The 26,178-nt window shown below is 35.1% G+C and overlaps 1 protein-coding gene across 1 annotated transcript in view; it reads left to right on the top strand.

Annotated features, from left to right (window-relative positions):
- Positions 1-8,507: 8,507 nt before the first annotated feature.
- LRRC39 (leucine rich repeat containing 39) overlaps positions 8,508-26,178 on the top strand; it is a 26,071-nt gene continuing 8,400 nt past the window's right edge. Inside the window, exons 1-5 of the mRNA XM_063104565.1 lie at positions 8,508-8,641; positions 16,436-16,628; positions 21,618-21,723; positions 24,439-24,595; positions 25,176-25,312. Of these exons, the coding sequence (XP_062960635.1) occupies positions 16,516-16,628; positions 21,618-21,723; positions 24,439-24,595; positions 25,176-25,312 (513 nt within the window). The 5' untranslated portion in view covers positions 8,508-8,641; positions 16,436-16,515. The remainder of the gene's footprint in view (positions 8,642-16,435; positions 16,629-21,617; positions 21,724-24,438; positions 24,596-25,175; positions 25,313-26,178) is intronic.

The raw sequence follows: 26,178 nt of genomic DNA, 5'->3' as shown, positions 1-26,178 counted from the left end.
GAAAAAATAAAAAAGGCAAAAAAAAAAAAAAATAAAGTAAAAGGAGAGAGTCCTGAAGCAAGCAAAATACGCTTATACCCTGAAGGTCCAACATCAGTGGGTCAAGATGTTCTCTACATTGCCAAAGTAACCCTGGGGCTGTCTGTTGTATCCCAACCCATTGTCATTACCATCTTCTCTTTAGTCCCCTCCATTGAAAATTCAGCAAAAGATTTGTTCCTGGCTGTGTGCAGGACCTTTGGAATAGCAGGATTCCCTAGAGGAGACCAGAGGTCCAGGAGCACAGCCCTAGCAGCAGTGCTGGCGCAAGGGCTCCACACATCACAGGGTGGGCTGGGAGTTGGCTGAGTGGAACAAGGCTCTTGCTGTATTCCTAGAGGTTGAAATTAAAGTGGAGAAGCCAGAAAATTCAAGTTCTTTACTAATATATCTGGAGGTTAGAAGTATATGTACGTGGAGAAGAAGCCCAAATTATTGCTGGGAGTGGCGAAGAAGAAAATCAAGGCTTTGTTCATTAAATAGAGCATTCCTCTGACATTTGAAAAAGAAGCACAATAGGGAAGGAAGTTTGAAGAACAGAAGCCAGAATTGGTATGAACTTCCATTTTAGAGATCAAAATGTATCTTATGTTGAAACATATCCGGGAAGTGGTTATGTAGGAAGAGAGTGAAAGTGATAGTTTTTTTGTTCAGAAAGCCCAGTGGCTTGTTCGGGCATTTCTCATGACTTTCCACTCAAAGTGGATCTCAAAAGTCACTTGATGGACTGAGGAAGAGATGGTGGAGCTCAGCACTGCCCTACAATACCAGGAGTACAAACCTTCCCTTGAAATCTTCAAAGACGTATAACATATACCCTGTAACTGATTAATTAGTTCATTCTGCACTTCTGAGGGTACTTCAAAAAGTTCATGAAAGAATAGAATTAAAAGATAATGTGAATTCTTTCATGAACTTTTTGAAGACCTTTCGTATTTATTGAGTATGTGTTCAGTTCCAGCCTCTGGGATAGAGACTATGGATAAAGGAGAAGATAGATGATGTTTCTGCCCGCACAGCGAGAGCTTTGGCTGGTGATTAAAGCCTTCACTGGAAGTGGGTCTGTGCCAATACCTGGAGAAGAGCAGTGCTTTTAGAGTTGAATTATACTTCCAGTCAATTTTTAATGGTTTTTCTCCTTCCTTGTACACGTCTTTTCTTACTGAGATTAAATCATTTTGTCTTTCCTTAACTCTATCCTCATAACTCCTACCTCACAAGCCACACACCTAATATTAGGATAGACTCTATTTTTAGGCCACACAAACCCAAGCCACTCAAATTCTTGAACAGGACGTGGCTCAGGTATTGCTTTTCATGGGGCAAGCAACATAGATGACATGTATGTGACCCCAGACCATTCAGGGACCAACGTGGGAGGGCTGCACCATCTGAGCACTATACTTTCAGAACTCACAGAAGAGAGTTCTAATTAAAGTACCGGCATTGAGTCATCCGGCCTATATGCTCTCCACGTAATGGTAGTGAAGGAAAAATTGAGTAAAATTTAGGCAATAATTGTAATGGTGCTTCAATATTCTCTAGTTGTCTGATCTTAAGATTGTTGCATTTTAGTTTACTCAGTTTCAGTGTTCTGCACTTTCACCGGCATATTAATTATGACAGAAGAAAAAAAGTAAGTTAAATTTTCAAACCTAATTTTATGGTCAAACAGAACATTAACAGAACCCCATGACTTACCATAGGGATATTTATCAAGAGAAAAAGAAGATATATGTTTGAATTTACTCGACATATTCTACGAGATATCTAGGTCATCAGTTCAGTGTCCAACAAATCCCAAATCTTATCAGACAGACTAAGTCAACTCTGAACTATTTATGCCAAACCTGACATGGTTCATGTTATCACTGTTATCCCATCAAAGTAACCAGAGGCTCTTTTATGTTATAAAAGGCATACCATTTAAGTGAACACTGAAGGTAACACGAGTCCCTGATGTTTACAAGTTTGGAGTAAAATGAGAATGAAAATTAATTCATTATGAAACAACCCCAGTACTGAGCACAAGGGCCTTTAGCCATAAGTGAATTCATGTGCTAGTCAGCCCCTTGTAAGAGAACTCTGGGCTACAGGGTCTAGCTTGTTAAAACCGAGCAGGAGGATTTGCAGACAGTCCAGAGAAGAGACACAAAAAATTGGAAGCATGACAAGAATAATTGCAATTCTGTTATAAAGAGGTCATCTATATCAGGCTTTTATGGAGTATCATGTGGAATGTTACAATGCAAAGCATAGGAAACAGCTGTTGTGGGTGTTAACAAGAGACAGGACAGAAGAAAAGAGAACAGGTGAAAGATCAAGAATTTAGGTTTGAGGGCTGCTGGGTTAGCTCACTTGGTTAGAGAGCAATGATGATAGTACCAAGAACCAAGGTCAAGGGTTTGGATCCCCAAACCAGCCAGCTACCAAAAAAAAAAAAAAAAGAATTTAGGTTTGATATGGGGAAAAGCTGGGACAGTCAAGGAAACGGGTCCATGCTCAGATAGGGCTGAGCAGGGGGCAGAGTCTTTTCCAGCAGGCAGCACGAGTGCCCCCATCCATCTACATCACCAGAGAAGCAGTCGGACTGTGTTAAACTTAGGAAAAGCTATTTAACTTGAAGTTTGCTGCAAGAAAACTTCACAGTAGTTCTACAAATGTGGTAAAAAGCAAATCCAAAAACACCAAAATTATAGTCTGTAGAGAAGTTGCAAGAGTATAGTCAGCTGTAAAAATCTAGCATTTTGATTTCTTCGAAAAATGCAACTAGAGTTCACACTTTAGTAACTAAGGCAAGTAAACTAACTTGATAGTAGATGTGATTACTAGTGGAAACTGCAGGGATGAATATAAATCGGAACATGACTAGCAATTTAAAACATTAGATATTCACATGTTAGAGCCGATGAGCTGAGCCACCAAACTAACAAGTCCGCAAACCAAAGGTTTCACAAGTTGCGCAAGAACATGGCCTTGGTCCCATTGTGTTGCTGGCACAAGATTAGAAAGGGCCCTGTTGGTTTAAATGCTGAATAGACATTTCAACTGGACAGAGCAGGACAAACTGCCACATCAAAGGTGTCATTTAAAAAAACCACCATTGTCCTTTTATGGCACTAGTTTCTCTAATAATTTTGTGTATATTAGAAATAATGATATATAAATGCAATACACTCCAATTTCATTAGAATGGTATTATTTCTATAACATGATGTTACTTTTTGGATTGTAATACTTTCTGAATGCAAAAAATTCTCAGGCTGGCCTGTGGCTCACTTGGGAGAGTACGGTGCTGACAACACCAAGCCAAGGGTTAAGATCCCCTTACCAGTCATTTAAAAAAAAAAAATTCTCACAGCTTCCTCTACATTTACTAGATCTTAAGGGTTTTGCATAGTATTTGTGGAAATGTGAAAAACCAATTCTTGTAGTTGCCTTTTGAAATGTATACAAAATATACTACAGAGACGTCAGTACCCTAGTAAAGAAGTATTATGTAGTTTATACAGAATTATCTGTGTGAAAGGTTTTAAATTCAGTACAGCTTTTGTTTCTGTAAAACTAAAAGTAGCGCATAAAAATAAAAGCAGGTGGTACATATCTCTTAAATTTGTTATGCAGTCAAAAATACCTCATTCAAGATATGTGAGGTCTTCAAAAAGTTCATGGAAAGATTGGAATTCTCTTTTAATTATATTTTTCCATGAGCTTTTTGAAGTATACCCTCATATAGGAAGCCAGTGCCATTTCTCTGTTGTTATTTGGTGGGTATGCCAGAGGTATTGTTTTTACTTTTGTATTTTTCTTTTGAATCAAGACTATAATGTTTTTTATTCTATTTATCTGATTTTAGGTTTAAATTGGCCCTGGAAGTTTGCATAATATTCTGATTAGTATTGCTAAGGTGCTATATTTCATATGAGAACTATCTTTACATAATGAGAAGAAGTATGGCAACTACTTAACTCATCACAGAAATTATGTTTATTTGTATTTTGTTTGTTAAATAACATTGGTTGTTTAGGCTCACGGCATGCTTTCCTTAAATGAAGATTTTAAAATAATTTCCAATGACCTTCTAATTTCAGGCCAATTTCCAATATGCTATAAAATAAATGATTTTTATATAACAGTCTCTTGTGTCTTCACTGTTGGTTGATTTAGGGAAATGACGAGGATTTGGGTGGTAGTGGGGTGTGTGTGTGTGTGTGTGTCTGTGTGTGTGTGTGTATTTGTGTGTGAAAAATGATAACCAACAGAAAGTGTAAAGGTCAGAAGTACATTTTAATTCCCATTTAAATATATTAACTTTTTCATAAAACATAACATATTTAATAATAGAAAAAAGAGAAAAAGTAATTAACTCTTTAATTTTCCTCAGCCATTTTAGAAGCTTAGATATCTAAGTTATTACGAGATTGAAACTGTGGGGAAATATTGCAGAAGCCATGTGAGACTGGCTGGAACCTGAGAGCTTGAGCTCCAGGAGAAAGGCATTTGGTGCCCACGAGCATTTCCTACCATCTCCTCAGAAATGGTTTCTGTTTTGTGAGACCAGGTGTGCAAGGTAGTATGTGGCTATAACTTTCTAATATAAGTCTCAAAATATGGAGGAGAGGCTCACTAATATTTGGCAGGTGTGTTGTCTGTTATTGAGGACATTCCTTTGCACACACACACATGCACACACACGTGCACATCTACCCAACCTTACCGAAAGATTTCTACAAAAAAAATCAGTGTTCAAAACTGTGAGGTACTGACATAAAGACAGACACAGAGAGCAATGGAATAAAATAGAGAGCCCAGGAATAAACGCTCACACTCATATATGGTCAAGTGATTTTTTACAAGGGTGCCAAGACCATTCAATGGGGAAAAGACAGTCTTTTCAACAAATGGTGCTGTGAACACTAGATGTTCACATGCAGAGGAATGAAGCTGGACCCTGCTATGGTCTGAATGTTTGTGTCCCACCAAAATTCATACATTGAATCTTAACTACCAGGTGATGGTATTAACATGTGGGGCCTTTGAGAGGTGATTAGATCATGAGGGCTCTGCCCTCATGAATGGGATTAGTGTCCTTATAACAGAGGCCCAAGGGAGCTTGTTTTCCTCTTCCATCATATGAGGATGCAGCAAGAAATCACCGTCTGTGATGAATGGGCCCTCACCAGACACCAAATCTGCTATCACTTTTATCTTGTACTTTCCAATCTCCAGAACTGTGAACAATAAATTCTGTTGTTTAGAAATTACCCAGTCTATCTCAGGGATGCAAGTATGGTTCAATATGCACAGATCTATAAACGTGATAAGCCACATTAACAGAATGAAGGACAAAACCATATGATCATTTCAACAGATGTAGAAAAAGCATTTGACAAAATTCAACATCCTTTTATCACAAAAACTCTCAACAAATTAGGCGTTTTCAGAAGGAATGTACCTCAACACAATTAAGGCCCCACATGACAAACCCACACCTAACATCATACTCAATGGTGAAAAATTGAGAGATTTCCCTCTAAGACAAGGAGCAGGACAAGGATGCCCACTCTTGCCACTTCTCAGCATAGTAAAGAAAGTCCTAGCCAGAGCAATTAGGCAAAGGAAAGAAATAAAAGGCATCCAAATTAGAAAGGAAAAAGTTAAATCCAAATGTGTCAGAAAGAGCTTGACTAAAAGACCATTAGTCCTGTTGTTCTATTACACTTTTCTAAGTGAAAATCCTCTAGGTTTTATATAATCATTTTTTTAAAGAGTAATAATTACTTTATCTTTGAATCTTGTGTTTAAAAGCATTATCATTTTCTCTGAATTTAAGTATATTTATTAACACAGATTATGATGGAATGGAGTGAAAATAGAACAATAAAGAGTTTTCTTGTTCTCAGCCCTCTGTTACTTTTACCTCTGTTCCTCCCCATTTCCACTCACTGCCTCCCTATATACACATTAAGCAATAATAATAATAATAAAAAGCTTTGATATTATTGGTGTCTACCTACAAATATAATTTTGTGTAACTGTCATAAACTTACTTTTATTTATTTATTTTTTAAATAAGCTTATTTTTAGAAAAGAAGCAGACAGCCCAATAGTCAAGGTTTGGGAACCACATCTATCGGAGCTGGAATTCTAGCTCAGCTAATTTTCAGCTATATGTCTTTGACAAATTCCTTATTCTTTCTAAATATCGATTTCTTAGTCTTTAAAATAGGGATGCTTACTGTGATGATTAGTTATATGTGCTAAGTTGACTGGGCCATGAGGGGCCCAGATATTTGCTCAAATATTATTCTGGATGTGTCTGTGAGGATGTTTCTGGATGAGATTAATTTTGAATTAGTAGGCTGAGTAAAGCAGATTGCCCTCCCTAATGTGGTGGACCTCATCCAATCAACTGAAGAACTGAATAGAACAAAAAGGCTCAGTAAAAGAGAACTCCTTCTGTCTGGCCACTACAGCTGGGACATCATTCTTTTCCTGCTTTCAGACTTGAACTGAAAAATTGGCTCTCCTTGGGGCTCAAGCCTGCCAGCTTTTGGAGTGGAACTTACGCTGTCTATTCTTCTGGATCTCAGGCTTTGGACTTGGGCTAGAATTTACACCATCAGCTCTCCTAGTTCTCAGGCCTTCAGACTTGGGCTGGAACCACACCACAGGCTCTCCTAGGGCTCCAGCTTGCCAACTGCAGACCTTGAGACTTCTCAGCCCCCATAATCACATAAGACAATTCTGATAATAAATCCATCTATCTATCTGTCTGTCTGTCTGTCTATCTATCTGTCCTATTAGTTCTGTTTCTCTGGAGAGCCCTAATTTTTTTTTTTTTAAAGACGATTGGTAAGGGGATCTTAACCCTTGACTTGGTGTTGTCAGCACCATGCTCTCCCAAGTGAGCTAACCAGCCATCCCTATATAGGGATCTGAACCCGTGGCCTTGGTGCTATCAGCACAGCACCACACTCTCCCAGTGAGCCGCGGGCTAGCCCTAAGCCCTAACTAATAAACCTACCTCACAGGGTGGTATAAGGATCAAGAGAGATAGTAAAGGCAGAGTGCTTAGCAAAGTACATGGCACAGATTAAGTTCATGTTATAACCAGAACAGGCTAGGCTCGTGCTGAAGTATCAGATTAGCTGAAATCTCCATTGCGTAAGTAAAAGGAAGATGTTTCATTAACCACAGCTAGTCATATGGCCTCACCTAATTGCAGAGTGTCTGGGAAGTATAATCTCACACATGTGGATCTCTATAAATGCTGTCAATTAAAATTTAATTGTAGATAGTGCCAAAGGCAGAAATAGATCTAAACTGTTTCCAAAGTAACAATTTAGTATTCTTTTAAACTCAATTTTTACCTATGAATATATTCAAGGATGGTATACACTCTTCGGAAAGGGAGGTTAGAGTTTAGGGTTCTGGCTATGGCTTCTCTACTCCTTCTGTGATCTTGAGCAGTTCCATAACTCTCAGAGCTTATTCATTACAGAAGTATTAGAGAATTTCTATGGAATAATCAGGCATTTAAAAACACTAAATTTGCTGAAGTGTCCAAGTGACTAAAGAAATTGTGATCTACCTACACACTAAATTGCTATGTAGCCATTAAAAAGAATGAAGCTGTTCTAAATATACTAATATGAAACAATTCCTAAGATATTCTGAGTGAAGAAAACATGGTTATAGAGCCATGTATATTTTATGCTATCTTTTGTGTGTGTGTGCATGCCAGTATGTGTGTGTGTGCTTTTAAGGAATACGGTATAGGCATATTTATGCTTGTAAATTCACAGACCATCTTTGGAAGGGTACACAACTAACTGGCAGTAGTGATTGCCTTCAGAGAAGAGAACTAAATGGCTGGAGGCAGAGATGGGGGGAGATTCATTATCTTTTAAATTTTGTTCCATGTACATATATTACAAATTTTTAAAAAAACATAATTTTTTTTAAGAACCTAGAATTAAGTCTTATCCATGAAAGCTGAAGAGATAAAAAGTTTAGAGAGAATTCAATTTGAAACCTGGATGCAGCAGAAGTTTGGGGTTCCTCTGTTACCCACACTTATCCACATGTTCATTTTTCTTTTTTCTGAAGCATCTGTGCCTTTAGTTCAAATATTTGCAGATCTACGGTTTACTAGCTAGGGTTTTTATTATGCCATACATCAGCCTACTTCCAAGTTTCTCTGCTTGGAATAGATTCATTAGAGTCTATTAAATACTTCAAATGTGTAAGTCAAGAAAAGTGGAAGGACTTTCAATAGGATTTATTTTTCAGGCATTTAGAGATAGTTATGGCTGATAGCTTTATAATGTCTGTAGTACAGCATTTTGCAGTTTATAGAATGCCCTCACATACATTATCAGTTGATCCTTTGCACAGAAGCCCATGTGATTCTTGCTATTCTCAGCTTTGTCCATGAACTAAAATTAGAACTAGGCTGACATTACATTTCACTTGGTTACAGCTTGACTGAGGATTTTAATCATTTGGAACCACACTGCAAAAAAACTCCCCCTGCATTCAACTGTTAGCTGATAATCACTAACTTTGGGCATGTCAACTTTGGCATCCAGCAACAATGGTAAGTATTTTTCAAAAACATTTTTTCCTCGTTCTTCACATATGAATAGATTACTGATGATGCCTTTACTATGTCTGTATTTGCTGGAATGCACAACCAAACTTGGAATTGAAATTAAAGTCCTTTTTTGGGTTCATAGTCACTCATGTCCTCCTTTGGAAGACGTATTTCCCTATAGGTAAGAATCATTTCTTCTGAGATTGTATTTCTTTTGCTTTTGTTTTACTTTGGGAAGCCAACTCTCCCAATCATGTCCTTGCTGTGCTTATCTCACTGCCTTGCTATGTGCTTTTCTACTACGGTAATAATCAAGGTAAAGACCACAGTCCTCCGCTGGAGGCAGAGACTCTTGTGCAGACATCATTATTGACTTGTTTTTCTCTAAGGCAAAATGGTCATTATAGAAAAACTGATGGATGGCCAAAGTTTAATGGTAAATGGGGAAATGAATTAGCACATGAATGGTTTTATATGAGGGTACTTCAAAAAGTTCATGGAAAGATTTGAATTATCTTTTAATTCTGTTTTTCCACGAACTTTTTGAAGTACCCTCATAAGTCTAGTAAAATACACATACATGTGGATATTTAGGATTTAAAAAATATTTTTTATTTGATATTGATTATTTAAAGTATTTAGCAAATACTTCAAACTTGCTACAATCTGAGACAATAAATTGTAGGTTGGCTGTGCTAACAAGCCCAGTAGTCGGATTACCAGCACATGTACCCTACGGTTTCTTGATGGCAAAAGATCTCTCATTCTGTTCCTAAGTACATCCTGCTCCTAAGTACATTCTGCATGTATTAGAAATGCAGACCCCCTCCTAACAATTTTCTGCATATTACCAATTATATGTCAGTCTTGAAGTTTTAAACTTTTTTCTTCTGTGATAACAGTTCTTCTCCCTTTGTCTGTTCCACACACACACACACACACACACACACACACACACACACGTACTGCGTAGCTTTAGTTTAAAAAATTAGTGATTTAGAAGAGCAATATTTTAATGAAAAGCAATTTTCTCTATCCCATTCCTCTCTATTACCAATCCTGCTACCTAGAAGTAACCATTTGAACTACTTTGGGATTTACTTTTCAGTGGTTATCTCCATTTTTTCTTTCTTTTTCAAAGGCAGTTACATGCTATTTCTTATCAGCTTCAGACATTATCTATGGATGGAGCTTCATTGTGAGAGATGATGATGAAGTTCCCTTATAGCCCCCACAGAGTTCTATTCCTATTTTTAGTTACTCTCTTGATTTCCTTTATAACTTTAAACAAATACTGAAATCTCTACTTCTGATTCTGTCATGTACAGACAGATCTACTAGATCCGCCACTCTGAAGGTGTGGATATTGTTTTCCCACCCTCTACTTCTCCCCTATTCCCTCTGCCACATTCTGCTAAAAATACTCTTATTTTTATATTTTCAAGATGTATGACATTTATTTTCTGTTCTGTAACCATAAATAAGTCTTCTTTGCTTTTTTATAGGTTGATTTATTTAAAAAGTTGAAGACGAACACATAGCCTTTATTAGTGTCCTGACTGTAATTACTGTTTTCTGCAGAGCCAGCATTTCCTTCTCGGTATCAATGTCACACTCATTGTGCCAAAGAAGAATGTTAAAATAGACTCTCCTTTCCTATACTTCAATAATTGCTAAAAATCATGTCACATTTTGATGGCTTTATATGGACTGTGGCTTTCTTGTACAGAGTCTTCCTCAAAACAGTTTTTGACTGCCTTCCTTTTTGCTTATTGGGAGAAGAGATTTCATCTCTTTCACCATATTTCCAATGTCACACCGCTTTCCCTCCCATCCCCCTTAATTCTAGCTATTTGTGTAATTCATAGGGTGGATATTTTTGTTGTTTTTAAAAATGTATTTTACTTTTAGTTTTTTAACTACTTCGAAAAACATTGCTGGGAACATTCTTGTTCGTTTCTTCTGGTGGACACATACCCTTCCTGTTTGTGAGGTCTATATGTTTGAGTGGAATTGCTGGGTTATAAGCTGTGCATATCTTCAATATTAGTAGGTTGATAAGAATTCTATTCTTCAGTAGTTGCACTAATTTACAACTCTACCAATACACCAGCAGTGTGTGAGCATTTCTGTTACTCAAGTTCTCACCAACACGTGGTATAGTCAGTCTCTTTAATTTTAGCCATTCTGATAGTTGTGCATTGGTATCTTACGGTTTTAATTCACATATGTTTTGTGGGATGGCTGCTTAGCTCACTTGGGAGAGCATGGGGCTGATAACACCAAGGTCAAGAGTTTGGATCTCTGTACCAGATACCCACCAAAAAAAAGAAAGAAAGAAAATTACTTGTTAATTGTTGTCTTTTTTTAGTTGGTTTTTAAAAATCTTAAAAAAAATTTTTTGATCTACCCACCTGTGCATGGATTTTTTTTAGTTGATTTTTAGAATTCTTTATATATTCTAGATACAGCCCACTGGTGGTTACATGTGTTGCTAATATCTTCCCCCACTACATGGTATTCTTTTTATTCTCTTAATAATGGCTTTCAATAAAGATCTTAATTTTAAAGTAGTTCAATTTATCAGTCTCTTCCTTTATGGATATATTTGTGTTGTTTTAAAAAACGTTACCTACTTTAAGGACATGAAGATAAGTCTTATATTGTCTCCCCAAATCTTTATTTTTTTCTACTTTCAGTTTCACTTGTAGGACTATAGTCTACCTGGAATTAATTTTGGTTACATATGGATATTCAACTGTCCCAGTATAACTTCTTTTTAAAAAAATCATTCCCACATTTTTCGGCAGTGCCAGTGTATGTATGAATCTGTTTCTGGAGTTCCTCATTCAGCTACATTGATCTGTTTGTCTACTGCACCAGTATAACACTAACTACTACGGTAGCTTTTAAGAGATCCTGATAGACGTAGAATAAATCCTCCCACTCTAGGTGTTTTTTGGCAAGGGCAACTTGACTATTTTGTATCCTTAGAATTGTCATTCAATATTAGAATCTGATTGACAAGTTGCCCACCTCCCTTTCCAAATGGGATTTTTACTGAGATTGATTGGGGATCAATTAATACGGGGATAATTGACATTTTTTTAGTATTGGGTCTTCTAATCAATGAATATAATGTATATCACTTCATTTATTTAGGTCTTCTTTAATTTCACTGTTTTTCTTTTTCTGTGTAGAGGTCTTACCTATCCTGTTTATTCTTAAGAACTTAATTTTTTATGCTATTGAAAATGGTATCCTTTAAAGAATTTAATATTCGTTTTCTGCTGGAATGTAGATTCAGAATTGATTTTTTAAAATATTAACTTTCCATCAATCTTGCTTAACATTCTTAATTATTCTGTGTTTTGCTAAAGATTCTCTTGATTTTGCACCCATGAAAAAGTCCTTTTGTTTTTTCCTTTGCATACTTTATGCCTTTTATTTTCTTTTTCTTGCTTTAATATAGTGGGTACAACTGTTACATGATGTTGAATCGAAGTACTGAAAGCAGGCATCTTTGTCTTTCCAATTTCAAACGAAAGGATTTCAGTGTTACACTATTATGTATGATTGATGCAGGTTTTTAGTAGATACAGTTTCTTGTGTTAAAGAAATTACTTTCCATTTACAGTTTTCTAAGAGTTGTTTTTAATCATGATATATATTATGTTGTTTTGGTTTTTTTTGGCAGCTGGCCAGTACAGGGATCTGAACCATGACCTTGATATTATAAGTCTGCACTCTAACCAACTGAGCTAACCAGCTTCCCTATTAAGTTTTACCTAATGATTTTCTACATCTATTGGCATGATCATGTTTTTTCTTCTCTTATGTATTAATTTAGAATATCAATCAATTCCTCAGCAAACCTGAGTCTCTGGAATAAGCCCAATGTGGCTATGGATGTATTTTTCTTTTTTATACAGCCAGGTTTGGTTTTCTAATATATGATTTAAGATTAACTTAGTTATTAGTGAGAGTAGTCTGTTATTTTTCTTTCTAGAACTACTATTCTTAGTTTGGCATCAAGGTTATGTTAATCTCATAATCTGAATCGGGGAGTATTCTCTTATTTTCTATTCTCTGGAAGCATTTATACTAAGATTAGTGTTAATTTTTTTCCCTTGAATATTTGGTAGAATTTGCCATTGAAGTTATCAGTAGGCCTCGTGTTTTCTTTGTGGAGAGATTTTAGATTATTATTATATTTTATTGTATCATGTTTTATTTTATAGATGTATGCTCTTATCTTTATTATTTTGTTCCTTTTGCTTTCTTTGGATTTGTTTTGCTTTCTTTGTCTAACTTCTTGAAATGTTTGTAAAATGTTTAGCCTCATTTATTCTAAAATGTACATAAACTTAAGGTTATAAATTTCTCTCTAGGTACTACACAACCCGTATTCCATACATTTTGATTTGTGGTATTGTTATAATTCAGATCAAAATGTTTTCCTATTTTCGCTATGATAGCTTCTTTGACCATAGGTTATTTAGAAGTGTATTTACTAATTGAAATAATATGGGTTTTTCTCCAGGTGTGTTTTCATTATTGATTTTTAGCAAGTTTACATTTTGATTAGGAAAAACTGAAAGAAAAAAAACCACTTTGTGCTACTTTAGTCCTTTGAAATTGGTTGACACTTGATCTATGGCCCAGCATATGATTTTATTTTAGTGATTGTCCCACATATTCTTGAAAACAATATGTATTCTGTGGGACGTAGTATTCTATATATATCATTCAGGCCAAGTTTATTCATTGTGTAGTTCAAATATTCAGTATTCTCCCTAAGTTTTAAACTGCTTGTTCAATCAACTGCTAAGAAAATGGTTAAAATCTACCACTTTGTTTCCAGATTTCTTGATTTTTCCTGTTTTTCCCCACTAAATTTGCCTCATATATTTTGAAGCCATGTTATTAGGGACATACAATTAAGGTTGTTATATATTTCTTGTGAATTAAGTCTTTTATTATGATGTGATCCTTTATACGTGTAATACATTTGTGCCTAAAGTCCATTTTGCCTGCTATTACTATATGTATACTAGCTTTCTTTTGATTAGCATTTACATGATATATCTTTTACAATTGTGAAAAATTTTAATTAAAATATAATTCACATACATAATTCTCTCTTTTAAAGTGTACAATACAGTGGTTTTTAGTATATTCACAGAGTTGTACAATCATCACTATCTACCCAAAACACCTTCATCATTCAAAAAAGAAAATGTAGAGCTAGCAGTCACTCCTTATTTCCCCCTCTGCAAAGCCCCTGGATACCATTAGTCTACTTTTTGTATCTATGGATTTGCCTATTCTGAACATTTCATATAAATGGTATCATAAATATGTGGTCTTTTGTGTCTGGCTTAGCATAATTTTATTCAAGGTTTACCCATTCTGTAGCATGTATTCGTATTTCATTCCTTTTTATGGCCTAAAATACTCCATTGTATAGATATACCACATTTTGTTTACCCATTCATCTGTAGATGGCTATTTATGTTGTTTCCACTTTTTGGCTATTATGAATAATGTTGCTATCAGCATTCATGTACAAGTTTTTTGAAAACATATGTTTTTATTTCTCTTGGGAATATACCTAGAATGGATCTTTTTCTATTCTACTGTCCACTTTTCCCTATTTTTATTTTTTAGGTGTACCACTTACAAACAACCCTCAGAATTTTGTCTCTTATTTAATAGGACAATCTTTGTATATCAACTTGGAACATTTAGTAATCAGGAAAGTACAAATTATGAACACACGGGACATCATTTTATACAGTAGTGTGTTGATGAGGACATACAACAATGAGAACCATTATATAGTGGGAGTAGCAGTATAAATAGGCACAATCACTTTGGAAAACAATTTGGCATGCTTGTTAATTGGAACATTCACATACCTAATGAGCCAATGTTGCTTTGTGTTGCTTTGCCCCCACAGATTTGTCACCCCACTTCCCCTGGGTAATGGACATGCAAAAGATTGCTCAAAACCCATGTCTTCTGAGCAGTGAGAGGCCCCGAAGTGGTTAATCTCCTGCAGGAACCCTCAAGAGAGAGGGATCCCTTCCTTGGGAAATTAATGCCAAATTGGGGTTCTCTTCCTGCATTTATTTTCCAGACCAGGAAGTTACAGGAAGAGACAAAGGTGGGGTTATAGTTTAACAGTATAGGCTGGTAACTTTCAGTGAAACAGGCCAGATGACATTGGGGTAAGGCAATTAAGTGGTCCTATCAGCAACAGTTTGATCTTAGCAAACATTCCTTCTTACAGCAATTTCTCAGTATCTTTACATAACAATCAGTAACTAGTCTGTCTTTGAGCCAGCAACCTGCTGTGCCACAATTCTTATCTTGCAATAGAGACTTAGAGCCTGAGGGAAATTTCCAGTCCTCTGTAAGGTCGATATTTGAAACTGCAAGGCTTTGGAAAACCAGGCCCTGTGAAGTACATATGCTGCACAATCACTTTGGAAAACAATTTAGCACACTTGTTAATTGGAACATTCATATACCTTATGAGCCAGCAAGTCTAATCCCAGATATATACCCAATATAAATAATTCCATTTATTTGAGCACCAAGAAGATAAGAACAAGAACTTTAGAAACAATATTGCTCATAATAGCAAAAATATGGGATTCAAATATCCACAATAATTACAATGGATAAATTATGGTGTAGGCATATATTTTGGAGATTATGGCATATCAGTATATAAAATGGTTTTCCTTTTTTATGGACCTATATAATTTCCCATGATATAGGTGTACTATAATTTGCTGATGGAACGTTAGGTTTTTTCCAATATTTTGCTGTTATTAAAAAAAAACAATGAATAAGTTTGCAATATGTTATTTTACATTTGAAAATATCTGAAGTATAAATACCTAGAAGTGTGAATGTGCATTTGTGAGTTTGATAGATATTACCAAATTTCTCTCCATAGAGAATACAACAATACATATTGCTACCATTAGTGTATGAAAGTACCTGTTTCCCTATGCTGCTGCAAATTTCATTTCTTCCTTTTCCAATTTTATACCTTTCTATTTACTTTCCTTGCATCATAGCTTTCCAATATAATGTTGAATAAAAGTTGATGGTGAACATCTTAGTCTTCCTGAATTTGGAAGGTAATCATTCAAATAAATAATTGTGAATCAAATTCTTTGATTATTGCTAGCTTGGAGAAAAATTAATATTATTATTTGTAAGGCTGTAGGACATTCCATCAAGTAGATTTACCATAACTTACATAACCATTCTCCTATTTTTATTTTCCTCTCATTTCTAAGATTCAGGTCACAATCCTCAATACTGCATTTATCCTTTTGCAATTTATTTTACACAAGAGCAAATGATCTCAGTATGATGTCACTTAACTATATCCCAGCTTGTGCATATAGCACTCCAGTTAGATAGATATCCCAAGATGCCAGTCTTATTTTGTTTAACCATTTTCCAATAATTGGACATTTCCCATTATTGTGAATTACTTAGTAACAAAGGAAATAGACTTGGCATCAATTCCCACCTCTACCACACATCAGCAAATTGTTTTACCTTCTTTAAGACTCAGTTTTCTCACCTGTATATTAAAGACAATAAAAGTACACATATTGCAGTATTTTTATGAGGATTTTTAAGTGAGATATGGTATGTAAGGTATATAAAATAGTTTTTGGAAATAGCAAGTGTTTAATAAATATTAGTATTTATAATTATTATGAACAATCTGAAGCACATTGCTTTTTTTTCCTCTGGTACCATTAGGTCCTTTCTGAGATGTCATCTGTGATTCAGCTGTTTAGAACATAATGAAGTTGGTAACTCTTTGACAATGTGGAGGAATCATGACAGAAAATGTGGTTTGTACTGGGAGCGTCAATGCTGTAAAGGAAGTTTGGGAAAAAAGAATAAAGAAACACAATGAAGACCTGAAGAGAGAGAAGGAATTTCAACACAAGTATGCTATAACGTATCAGTTTGAATTAGTGAAAATTTGTAACGTCATCATTATAAAAAAGAGCTTTTATTTAGTGCTTTATTATTGAATTTGGTAGAGATTTTTATTTACTGAAAACTCTAAATATACTTAAAGAAAACAAATGGCTCAATTAAATGTGGCAATGTGATGGGAGTCACAAAAAATACAAGTGTCTGTATGTAAAAATAGTAGTTATCCTATGCTCTTACAGGACTGTTTTACGTTCATCAGAGTTTGATTAGTATCATTTAGTCTACTTTTCAGGATTGTTTGTTTAGCATTACATCCCCTAGCATGTAAAACAACATCTGAAAGTAGATGGTATTATAGATTTCCATCTATTTGAATAGCTGTGAGTTCTAGCCAGGGCATCTGTGGATCACCTGATTCCCTGATTTGGGCTATACTTAAATAGTGTGGCTCTCATTTCCTCTGCCTCTTTGATATTGTCAAGCAAAGTAAAATGAACACCTGGTTGAGAATTAAATGAAGCCAAAACTTCACATAACCCATTTCTAGCTGCAAGAGAGGACGGCTAAATGAGGTCTTGTGCCCAGTGAAATTTAGAGGGCCTGTTATGGAGGAAGAAGAGGAGTAACAGATATTGAGGAGTGATGAGTAGCCTCTGCCACATCTAGGTGCTATTTATTATTTTCTCCATTTTAAAGATGAAAAACCTGATGGAAAGGCCTAAATAACTTGTCAAAGATCGCATCCAAGCAATCTGACTCAGGAAGCATTACGTTCACCTCAGGTGTTACATTTCCCTAGATGGGCCCTTTACATATAAAGCTACTCTTATGAAACTTATTTTGTTTATATTATACAATTATGATAAACTTGACTCTAGAGTACTCTAAATCCTTTTTTTAAAATAAATTTTTAAAAATTGAAATAATTTTAACAGTAGTCAGGAATCATGACTTGATTATAAACCCCTAAATTTCACCTATTACAGGTACATGGAAAAAAAGAATTAAAAGAATATGAATCTTTCCATGAACTTTTTTTTTTTTTTTAAAGATGACCGGTAAGGGGATCTTGATCTTTGACTTGGTGTTGTCAGCACCACACTCTCCCAAGTGAGCCACGGGCCGTCCCTTTCCATGAACTTTTTGAAGTACCCTCGTATCTAGTTTTGAAAGAAAAAAAAATCCAAACACTTGCTAAAGATGTTAAAAGGCAGACTTTATTCATGGGGGGGTCATTGGTGATTGGTATAAGGACCACTGCAAGAAGTCCTGCAGTGAGAGAGAAAGATTGAACTCAACTCCACTCCAACAAGGACAAGTGGGGATTTAAAATCAAAAAGCTGGGTGGGGGTCAGTGGATGGAAAATTACTAAGAGGAAACATCAAGGATAAAGGGGTTTCTAGCTAAAATGACTTGACAGAATTATTGCTGGAGAGTGGGTAGATACAAGGGAGGGAGATTTTCGCTAAACTGACTTAGGATTATTGCTCAAACTGGATTCTACAAGGATAGAAAGGGAAGCCCAAAGTCAGACCTAGTCTGGCAGAGGACTCAGAGGAGCATGTCTAAAGTTTTGGTCAAAGGAGGGATTCTTTGTCACTAGTTAAGGATCATTTCAATTCAGCAGCTTCAAGTTCTCTCTGTTTAAGAGTAATAAGTGTGCATTACTGTCCTTATTGCCTCTTCTTTTTTGGCTTCATGACTATAATGTGATTAGAAGGGAGGACTATCTCTTAGTAAAATGTGGTTTGCAAAAGTTACACACACCTCTATGATCATTAAGATTAGAAGTAGAATTTGTGGAGCTTCGTGACAACCTTTGAGGAAAAAAGTCAAAGATTGTTTAAGAAATAGGGGGTGAGGGGGAATTACTCTCTTTTGTCATACCTAGACCAAAATCAGTTTCTAGTTTTAGAAAGTTTACATGGAGTCTGTGAAATGTAGCTTTTCTCAGAAAAGCTCCTTTCTCTTAATCTTAAAACTATTTCAGTATAAAATCATTTTATAGCATTATAAAACTTGGTTTATGGCTAAAATTAAGTCCAAGACACTTCAAAAGTAAACTATCTAGGTCAAAGTTTAAACTTAAAATCTGTAGTATTACTAAAGAAATAGTTTAATACATAAACAACCATAACTGATTCAAAATGGTAAGAATCTGACAGATCTTTTAGAGTGAGACAGAGAAGCTGGGTGCTGGGAAAAAAAGGCTAATTGGAGAAATCAAAGAATTTTTAAACTGACCAGAGGTAACCCAAAGAAATGTCCTTACTTTTTATTCTCTGAAGCAGAACAGTGCCTCTCAAACTTGCCTGGGTAGGCTTAACACACATTCCAGGTTAGCCAGTCTGGAGTAGGACTGAGAGTTTGGATTTCTAACAAGCTCCCAGGAGATGGTGATGCTGCTGGTCTACAAGTCACACTGAGTGGCAAGGAAGTAGTCAAAAGAAGCAGCAGATCTGAAAGTGGTCTGTACACAGGCAAGGGGTAAGAAGGGTTCGAATGTAATCTAATGCTCTTCTGTCAGCTAAATGTGGCTAAAGCTTTAGCAAAGAAAAAAAAAGCCTACAGTTTAAACAGAAATTGTCCTCTTTGCCTTTTGATGCCAAGCTGCCTTAAAGAAATTAAACACTTAGGCAAGAGTTGGTGTGAAAATATCTGAGACAGGCTTTATTCTACAATAAAAAGGTTTTAGAGGAATTAGAAAATTTCTATTTAAGATGTGAAAGAGCATCATCAAGCTTAAAACAAGCAGTGTAGGGATTATAGAATATTAGAGCTGAAAGAGATAACAGTATTTAATTCAAACCCGACATTTTATAGGCAAGGCCTATAGAGGTGACATGTCTTGTCCAAGGTCACTAAATTAATAAATGGTACATTCTGGACTTAGATCATAAAATATAGAGCCAGAAAAAAATAATTATAGAGATGGAAACAGACTTGTCTGATAATAGTTAGCCTGGGTAAACTCATTAAGGACAGAGCTTTTTGTATCTCCAATGTCTAATACAGTATTTGGCATATATTGCCTGCTTGATGAATTCTTTAACTGAAGTTAATGGTTAAGAAATAAGATACCCACTTCTACTTGTCATTAAATCTTGCTCTGAATTTCATTTATCTTTGTGAGTAAAAAGTAATTGATAACCATTAAGTCTATTGCTTGAATAGTTCTATTTTTATAAAAAGTGATATAATTGAATAGTAGACATTACACATTTCATCTCAGTTAAACACAGCTATTGGAAGTTTAGCTATTCAGATTAGAAGCCCACACATAGCCCATTGCCACAAAACACTTGTTAGCAGATTAGTTAAATTTCAGGCAAGTGACAGATTAAAATATAGTTCTATGAGAAGTATTTTGCAAATCCAAACACAGAAAGACAGCAAATGTTACACTTTTCTTTTGGTTTTATGTTCATTAAAATAAAATCCTCACTGAAGATCAGTTAATATGCAAAACTGCTAAGAATATATATTAACTTTCAGTTGTCAGGAGATTTTTGGCAAATAAATATTCAAATTAATTAAACTTCATTCTTTGATGACTGCTTATGTTTTTTTATTATGTATCATTCTAATAGGCTACAATTGCAAAAATTTCAATTCTAAACTATTTTTTCATACATGAAAAATTTCCTAGGAAATAGAAAACTTTTTGCAACCTTTTGCTAGTCATTTTTATAGTTTGATATTATTATGTATGTTTGCAATGGATCAAAAATTAATAGGAAAGTGCTCCAGAATGATTTTATACATTTTTATATTTGAAAAATGAAGTCTGGATAAAATTGGCACATAGTAATATGCAATTTAACTCTGAAGTTGAACTGCTGGTAAGGGGGTCTGAACCTTTGACCCTGGTGTTACTGGTACCATGCTCACCCAAGTGAGCTAACCAGCCAGCCTGAACTGTATTGTTTTCAAGCCATTTAAAACCTTAGTAAATATCTGTGGATTACTCATCAGGAAAATGTAAGTCAAACTCACAATGAGATGCTATTCACACGCACTAGATGGCTATAATGAAAAAGACGAACAATAACAAATATTGGCAAAGATGGAGAAAATTTGAACCCTGATTAACTGCTGTTGGGGATGTAAAATGGTGCAGTCACTTTGGAAAATTTGTCAGTTCCTAAAAAAGTTGAGCATAGAGTTACCATATGACTCTGCAATTCTACTCCTAGGAATATGCCTAAGAGAATGTTACATAAAATCTTGTACACAAATGTTCATAGCAGCACTATTTAAAATAGCCAAAAGGTGGAATTCTTAAATTTTATTTTATTTTTCAAAAAGTGGAATTAACTCAAATGTCCATCAACTGATGAACGAATAAACAAAATGTGGTAGATCCATACAATCGAATCATTTTTCCATAAGACAGAATGAAGTACTGATACGAGCTACAGCATGGATAAACTTTGAATAAAACTGTACTAAGAGAAAGAAGCCAGACACAAAAGATCACATACTGTATGTTCCACTTTATACGAAATGCTCAGAATGGGCAAATACACAGAGACAAAAAGTAGATTAGTGATTGCTAGGGGATAGAGGAGGTGGAAAAGAGGAGTGACTGCAAATGGGTATGGAGTTTCTTTTTTGAGTGAGGAAATGTTTTTGGAATTAGCCAGTGGTGATAGATGCATAACTCTGTGAATATAACCCAAACCACTGAATTGTATACTTTAAAAGGGTGAATTTTATGGCATGTGAACTATATATCAATAAAGCTATTGTTAAAATCTATGGAGAGCTATGCTTTTCAAAAACTTAAAAACAGGGCATTTGTGGCACTAATATTAATAATTCTCACAATATAAATGCTTGTTTGATTTTCTGATACCATTGATCAAATGGTGGTTTTTGATGGGTCATTATATCTATATATCTCTATATATCCATATATATTTATATATATGTAAAAGTGAATGCTACCTATGTCATTATCTATAGAGTTAAGATGATTTCCTGGTCTCCTAGGCTAGTGCGTATCTGGGAAGAAAGAGTAAGCTTAACCAAGCTAAAAGAAAAGGTCACCATGGTAGATGGAAGAGTTGTTTTGAAGATAGAAAATGAGGAATGGAAGGTAAGCTTTATAGAAGTATATTTGATTTTCAATATTTCACATTTTGTGGGACAGTTGAAAGAACAATTTTGAGAGTATGTAATTAAGATTGGAATAGTTATAAATTCTAATTTTAGTAATATACCAAATGAATTTGGGCAACACAAACAACTGAAAAGAAACATACTTCACAATTTTTTTTTGCAAAAATTCACTCAATTTTGTTCAGTCCTACTTAAACTTAAGTCATTTGTGATATTTTCCTACTGATCCTTCTAATAAGCAATTTCTTTTTCTTTAAAAAACATGACCATCTGCCTAATAAAAATCGTATAGCTTTTCAAAGGAAACGCTCAGTTAAAACTTCATAAAATGGAACTAGATATTAATTTTTTTGTTAGGTCTACCACTTAATTCATATTCTCTCTCTCTCCCTCACATACATACACACACACAGACACACAGTTGCTTAATTACATTATGCATACTTTAATTTTTATAAGGGCTTCTAACCCTTGGGTCATTGCTTATTTTCATGCATATAGATATATTTAGCTAGGGGGTTAGCTCCTTTATTTTCTCTTTTGGCTATTTTAGTCTGAAAGGGAAAAGGCATAGAGTTCAGAATAGCTGAAACTCTTAAAGTCCTTAAATTAAAAAAAAAAATGTCCTCTTTGCTTTGAGTAGCTAGTTGAGAGGGTGTTGAATGTTTCCAGTACTAAGAGGTGATTAATGTTTGAGGTCAGGGATATACTGAGTGCCCTGATATGATCATTGCACACAGTATAAATGTACCCAAGTACCAAATTGTTCTTCATAAATATATACAATTATCATAGGCCAATTAAGAAAAAATTATTTTTATTGAATCCTAATTGGTTATACATATTTTGGGGTTCAACATTGATGTATGTTGATCAAATCAATATTATTAGCATATATATTATTACAAATCATACTTATTCTTTATGCCCCTTGTCCAACTCTTCCTATCCTCTTCTTCCTCCTCCCTCCCACCTCTGATAACCCTAGATTTCTTCTCCTCTGAACGAGTTAACGGTTACTCTGTTCATTTGTTGCCTAGATGATCTGTCCAATGCTGGGAGGTATGTTCAGGACCCCCAATATTATCATAGAGCAGATGCTTCTTCTGTCACTCTGGAATGGGTTTTGTAGAGAGAGACATCCTCTTCTTTTCTTTGGTCTCCACTGGTAACTCTCCTTGTGATGATGCACTCGAGTGGCTGGCGGGCCATCTGCACAGTGGTTGTGGCTTATAGCCGCTTTTGTGGCAGCTGTTGTTATTGTGGCAGCTGTCTAATGTGGGCCACCCACATAGAAGTGGTATTTTTGGCATGCTCCTTGCCTGGTTGCAGGAGGAGGGGTCGGTCCAAGAAAACAGAAAAAAAAAGAAAAAAGGAAATAGTAAAATAGTGATTACTAGAGGCAGGGAAAGGGAGCGGGAAGAGGGAAAAGAGAAAGGTTGGTAGAATAGTACAAAGTTACAGTTAGATAGGAAGAATAAGTTCTGGTGCTAGAGGGTGACGATAGCTAATAATGTGGTATTGTATATTTCATGATAGCCAGAAAAGAGGATTTTAAATGTTATAACCACAAAGAAATGTTAACTGTTTGGGTGATAGATATGCTAACTATTCTGATTGGATCATTATACAATATATGCATGTACGGAAATAACAAACTGTACCCCATAAACATGTACAATGAAAAAATTAAATTAAAAAAAATCCTAAGAAAACTGATAAAATACTTAAAAACAGAAGTAGAAGGGAAGTTTGAATTATTATTTTTATTAGTATATTCATTATTACAAATCATATTCTTTATGCCCCTTATCCATTTTCTCTCCCTTTTCCTCCCCCCTCTAATAACCATTGATTTGTTCTCTCCTTCTGATAGATTAACTGTTCTTCTGTTGATTTGTTTCCTATATGATCTGTCTGGTACTGAGAGAGGTGTGTTCAGGTCCCCACTATTATCATAGAGCAGATGCTTTTTCTATCACTCTGGAGTGTGCTTTGTGGAGAGAGAGGAACTCTTTTTTTTTTTTTGTCACTGCTGGTGACTGTCCTTGTATCAATGCAATCGAGTGCCTGGCATGCCATCTGCATGGTGGCTGTGACTATTGCTACAGCGACTAGATGCTTTTGTGGCAGCCATGGTAATTGTGGTGACTATGGTGGGCTACCGGTATGGCAGTGGTGTTTTGGTGTGCTGTTTACCTGGTTGTGGCTGGTTTCAGCTTACCCCAGCTCCTGCCTCAGGAGCCCTGTGGAAGCCCAGAGTGGCGGTGGTGTGCCTGGTTGTGGCTGGGTTGGAAGTTTGAATTACTGATTAAAATGATTTTTTGGATATTCTCATTTTCAATAGCATATGTACTCCAGGAAAGCCTAATACAACAGAATCTTTAGGAACATACTTCTATGTATGTGCGCTACTGACCAAAATGTTATTTTTGTTTATTCTATTATGATTGGGGTTTATGAAGGTTTAGCCAAAAAAAAAAAAAAAAGAAAAGAAAAGAAAAGAAAAAAAGAAAGTAAAGGTCTTAACACTTAGAAGTAGCACAGGGTACTTGGAAAGGTAACACAGTAAGGAAGAAAATATTCCAAAGTGCTTTTACAAATCAAAGAATATCACACCTCAGTGTGGCATAATACTAAAATAATTTAAGTAATATATAGTGATTCTGTAATTTCTTTTACTTGAATTTAGACCCTTCCTTCTTCTCTACTGAAACTGAATCAGCTACAGGAATGGCAGCTTCATAGAACTGGTTTGTTAAAAATTCCTGAATTCATTGGAAGATTCCAGAACCTCATTGTGTTAGATTTATCTCGAAACACAATTTCAGAGATACCTCGAGGAATTGGTAAGAAAGATTGCTTTTGTTACTGTGCTATTTTATCCAGCTGCAGATATGCATTTTATTGAGATTCCTTTGATACGTGGACTAAAGATCTCATCTTTATATAGCCCTGAGTTTTGAGAATATTATAAACATTTAATCTAAATTGAAGCTTCCAGGGGATCCAAGCTTCTGGATTTACTGAGGTGATTCAAGATGTGAAAAAAGTCTTTTTGGAACTATTATTCTGTCCTGAAGCAATAATGCTAGCTCAGCTATTTCTCTTAGAAGAGAATGGATTGAAAGCAAGAGAGAAAAATAGAAAGATTCCTCAAATGGGGGGAAAAAAAGGAATTCCTAAATAGAAAATTGCTCAGGATATAACAATAAAAATGGTTTTTGTGTGTGTGTGTGTGTGTGTGTGTGCATGCCTATAGCACTGATAAACTTGTCCCTTGTTTGAAGAGGCAGGACACAAACCTGGAAAAGGGAGTAAAGTAAGAAATATGAATTTGCCAATATAATACTGGCAAGTAATTTATGCTGTAATACGTAATAATATTTTATATTCATCTGCTCTCTATTGTGTATTATTTTTTAATAGGACTGCTCACTGGACTTCAGGAACTGATTCTTAGCTACAACAAAATCAAGTCTGTCCCCAAGGAACTAAGTAATTGTGCCAGTTTGGAGAAACTAGAACTGGCTGTTAACAGAGATATATGTGATCTTCCACAAGAGGTCCGAAAGATAGAAATGCCTATGATTTTATTTTCATCTACTAATAGTTTACTTCTCAATTGCATGATTGTTAAAAATAAAACTAATGAAGAAATGCTATGAATTTTATTTTAGAAAAAATTTTAGTGAAAACCATTTCCTATTATTATAAATATAATGAAGAGAAAGATACTTCGATTGTATTGTCACAATACTGATATATTTGTTGACTAGCCTGTGATCTCCTTGAAGGCCAGAATGAGTTTTATTTATATTCTTAAAATTGAGAGCAGAACCTGGGTTATAGTGATTAATAAGTGCTTTTAGAATGAATACATGATTATCATAAAGTATAGACAATGTGGTGATATAAAATCTCTTGTTTACCAGTTGGTTTTTATAGAGTGATCAGTTTTGAGATAGAAGGGAAGTGTAAAACATGAATTCTTCTAGAAAATATGTTTCTTGCTAGCTTCCTAGGCTCTATCAAGTAAAAGCAAGGCAATGGGATTGGAAAACTTTTGAACTCTGATTTGGTATGATGTCTCGTTATTGTCTTGTTATTGGTTAAATTGATCATATAAAAATATAGACATTTATATTTCTTTTCAAACACATTAAATGCTCTTAGAATCAGCAAAGAAAATTTCCATGGTGCACTGCCTTGAAAACAATGACTTTACAAGTTAAAAGTTAAGGAAAATAATAAAACAAAATAAAATAGAAAGACTATTCCCTTTTCCTTTATTTTGATGAATATCTCAAACTTTTTTTCCCCCAAACATGTCAGCAATAATTATTGCCTTTGCAAGTAAAATATAGTATACAGATATTTTGTAGTTCCATTTAATGAAATGTATGCCCCTTTATACGATGAAAATGATGAT

The sequence above is a fragment of the Cynocephalus volans genome, chromosome 8 (genome assembly GCF_027409185.1).
Source record: "Cynocephalus volans isolate mCynVol1 chromosome 8, mCynVol1.pri, whole genome shotgun sequence".
In the NCBI taxonomy this organism is placed as follows: domain Eukaryota; kingdom Metazoa; phylum Chordata; class Mammalia; order Dermoptera; family Cynocephalidae; genus Cynocephalus; species Cynocephalus volans.
Note: the sequence above shows the minus strand (reverse complement) of the source record. Positions and strands in the feature narration are given on the sequence as shown.